Below are 2,956 nucleotides of genomic sequence, written 5' to 3' on the forward strand. Positions count from 1 at the left end.
CGTTACTATTGTGATCTATGTTAAAAAAGAATCCACTTTTTGATTTCGTTAGATGTTTTTCGATAATGCTGATAAAAACTCTTTTAACGCTTCACTTATCTGATGCGGTCAATTGACAGACAAGTCAGAGTTCGATTCCTACATTTAAAAAGTTCAGCTGCAATTATTTCTGTTCAAACAAAAACCAACCGTGAAATTCTACAAAGGATCGGAATTACATCTGTTTTTCACTGATGCATAAAATTCGATTGACTGTAAATTAGATTCTTTATAGTCAAAACTAACTTTTCCTCTCATGCGAAAAAACACTAGAACTCTATAGTACTCAACAAATATACATATTCGATTAAAAGTATAATTCGCATGAATATAATTTAGACGCTTGATTAGAAAATGGCGTCACTAGCAAAATTTACCTCAGGTGAGTGAAAATTGTTCAGATATTAAAATAAACAAACTACAATACAAATTAAAATTGCTTATCTCGGCAAAACTGAATTCCTATGTAAAAAGAGAACAGTAGCTTTTATTTTACAGAATAATGCCGAAGTAAAGCATGTGTTTGATCTCAGATAGACAGGGTACTGTTTGCGGGCAAATGTCGGATATTTTTTTCTTGTCCTTCACATAATCGACATAAATAATTTCTCCTGCTTTATGAAACTAAAATTGTTATCTTTTGAAATTTTTTAGCTGTTTTCATTTTCGCGGTTGCTCAAGCTTCAATTCAACCGAATGACGAAAACGCAATTAGCTCCAATAACGAATCCTTTAACAACACGGTCCGTCGAGCAGCTAAAGCCGTCGGATTCGAAGCTTACAACATCTTAGAAGATACGAGACGAGATTGCAACAAAATACACGCAGTTGTTCAATTGATAGAATCCGAAACAAACGACGCTTCAAGCGAGATCGGTTCAGACAGCTCGGCAGCTAAACGAGAATCAATTATTCAGTTCGGTTACATAATCTTACAAGTGAACAACCTTTACGACTTTGTTGCTGTGTGCAACACGACATTAGGGAACTGTTTCCTACCCCCCATCCATACGCTGCTGAAATGACACCAACTATAATTGGCATTTTTATATCTTTATAAAGGTATCTCTATAGTACAAAAAACTGAACTAAAGCGACAAATATTTTGAATGGAATGAGCCTTTCCAATGAGCGGTTTCAATTTTAAGAAAACTTTGAAATGTTTGGTTGAAAAAACGCAAGCAATCGTCGCAATGTTTAGTTTAAAAGATAGAAAATCGTCAGTTAAAGGGCATGCAATAACTGAAATCGTGATTCCCGTCTCTTATCTGCCCATGGGAAACCAGCATTCTAGCAAAAAAAAACAGAATAAATTTTTTCACGCTTGATTATGAATATAAAATTTTATCACGGGGGAAAAGGAAACATTTCCATTATCAGACATAACTTCGAATCCGAACACGAACGGAACAATCTGGAACAAAAGCGACATTTTATCCGAAATGGTCATAGATGAAAACAAAAATATTACAGAAATCAACGCTCAAATTGATAGCATAGAACAAGATATGCAATACTATGACAAAGAGATTTCAAGATGGGCTGAAAAAATGACCAAATTTTGTATGAATATCATAACGGCGGCCAGGGATGTTTATAACGAGGTTCGGGACAATATTAATAGTGGAAAGGAAGCTGCAAAAGATGCAAAAGAAACGGATATGAAACTGAAATATTTCACACGGAAGATCATCGAAATTTCGGACGATTTAATTGACGATAAAGATGAATCAATTCAGGATATGAAAGATGATTTAAACATAGTGAAGGGTTTCGTCATTCAAAACTCGTGAATAATATAATTTCGTTTAAATTTCAAAAAAAGTAATATTATTAATTATTTTGATGCAGACAATAAAGTTTGGGAACGGTTTGGAAACGAAGCCCTTCTATGAGCTTTATAGCTCTCCCCTAGTTCATAGATTGAACAAAATGAAAAAAAAATGTGTTAAAAATTTTGTGCAAAACAGATCATCCCGATGTTTTAGGGTCTAATTAAAGCTAAACATTGTTGTTCGCACATTTAAAACGCGATGCTTTTTACATGGGGGTTTGAAGTAAATCGCAGCATCAAATGAGTCATTTCTCAATCCATCCTCAGAGGAAAATCTGCAGGACATTTGCAACTTTTATCTTTATATCTGTTCATTTGCATTAGAATCCCTCATTTTCCAACCTAAGTAAAATACTAAAACGATATTGCACGCTCATTTAGAGAAAAATCTAGTAGACTGGCCATGATCTGATCAGAGACAAATTAGGTTTCATCGAAGTTCCACAAACGTCTGAGGCACATAGTTATTTTTGAGACTGGATGCGTCTTATGTCACACTGGAAGCGTCTTATCTAGGCAAAGTCTGGACAAAGATTGTGGAATGACAATTCAACAGAAGTTGCGCCCTGTAAAGGTGAAAACACTCTTTCCTATCTTCAATTGATTCAAACTACAGAAAGCAACGTCTATAAAGATAGCAGAATTAAATAGAATAACGTATTGGCCTTGTTACGTACATAGCAACGTATTAACTCATCGATGATAGAAACAAGTGGTTTTTTATGATGCTTTGAATTTTTGATGCTCATTTGGCCGGTATTTTGTCTGATAACAAATCAGTTCAATGCCAGTCACCTTTTTGTACCAATGAATGCAAAACCTGAAATTTATTGAGCCGAATCATGTCTTATTTGATAGGTCTTATGATTAGATTAACTTAAAATTATGTTATTTGCACTTTTTCCGAGCGTTGTACGTAAATTGGAACGATTTCTATGCGTATTTAAATGCTTAGAAAAACTCGTTTCTGTTTGGATAATAATCTCTCGCTTTACTCAGTAACATCCTCGGGCCCAGAAGAATATGTTGGGCGAATTGGTACTAATTTTACAAGCGGGCGAACGACCGATCCGGTAGACGTGC

General features: G+C 34.8%; 1 protein-coding gene across 1 annotated transcript; it reads left to right on the forward strand.

Moving 5' to 3' along the window:
* The first annotated feature begins 219 nt into the window (after positions 1-219).
* On the forward strand, positions 220-1,075 carry LOC142354344 (uncharacterized). The gene is made up of 2 exons (XM_075406617.1): positions 220-421; positions 694-1,075. Exons 1-2 carry the CDS (start codon positions 394-396, stop codon positions 1,062-1,064), a joined length of 399 nt encoding a protein of 132 aa, XP_075262732.1. The 5' UTR covers positions 220-393; the 3' UTR covers positions 1,065-1,075.
* The last annotated feature ends 1,881 nt before the right edge of the window (positions 1,076-2,956 follow it).

Source organism: Convolutriloba macropyga, chromosome 15 (genome assembly GCF_964194025.1).
Source record: "Convolutriloba macropyga chromosome 15, txConMacr16.3, whole genome shotgun sequence".
In the NCBI taxonomy this organism is placed as follows: Eukaryota; Metazoa; Xenacoelomorpha; order Acoela; family Convolutidae; genus Convolutriloba; species Convolutriloba macropyga.

Excerpts from the sequence above, each read along its gene's own strand:
- LOC142354344 (XM_075406617.1), top strand. The coding sequence starts at position 394 with ATGGCGTCACTAGCAAAATTTACCTCAG. Across the intron at positions 422-693 it reads ACTAGCAAAATTTACCTCAG|CTGTTTTCATTTTCGCGGTT; the intron begins GTGAGTGAAAAT and ends GAAATTTTTTAG.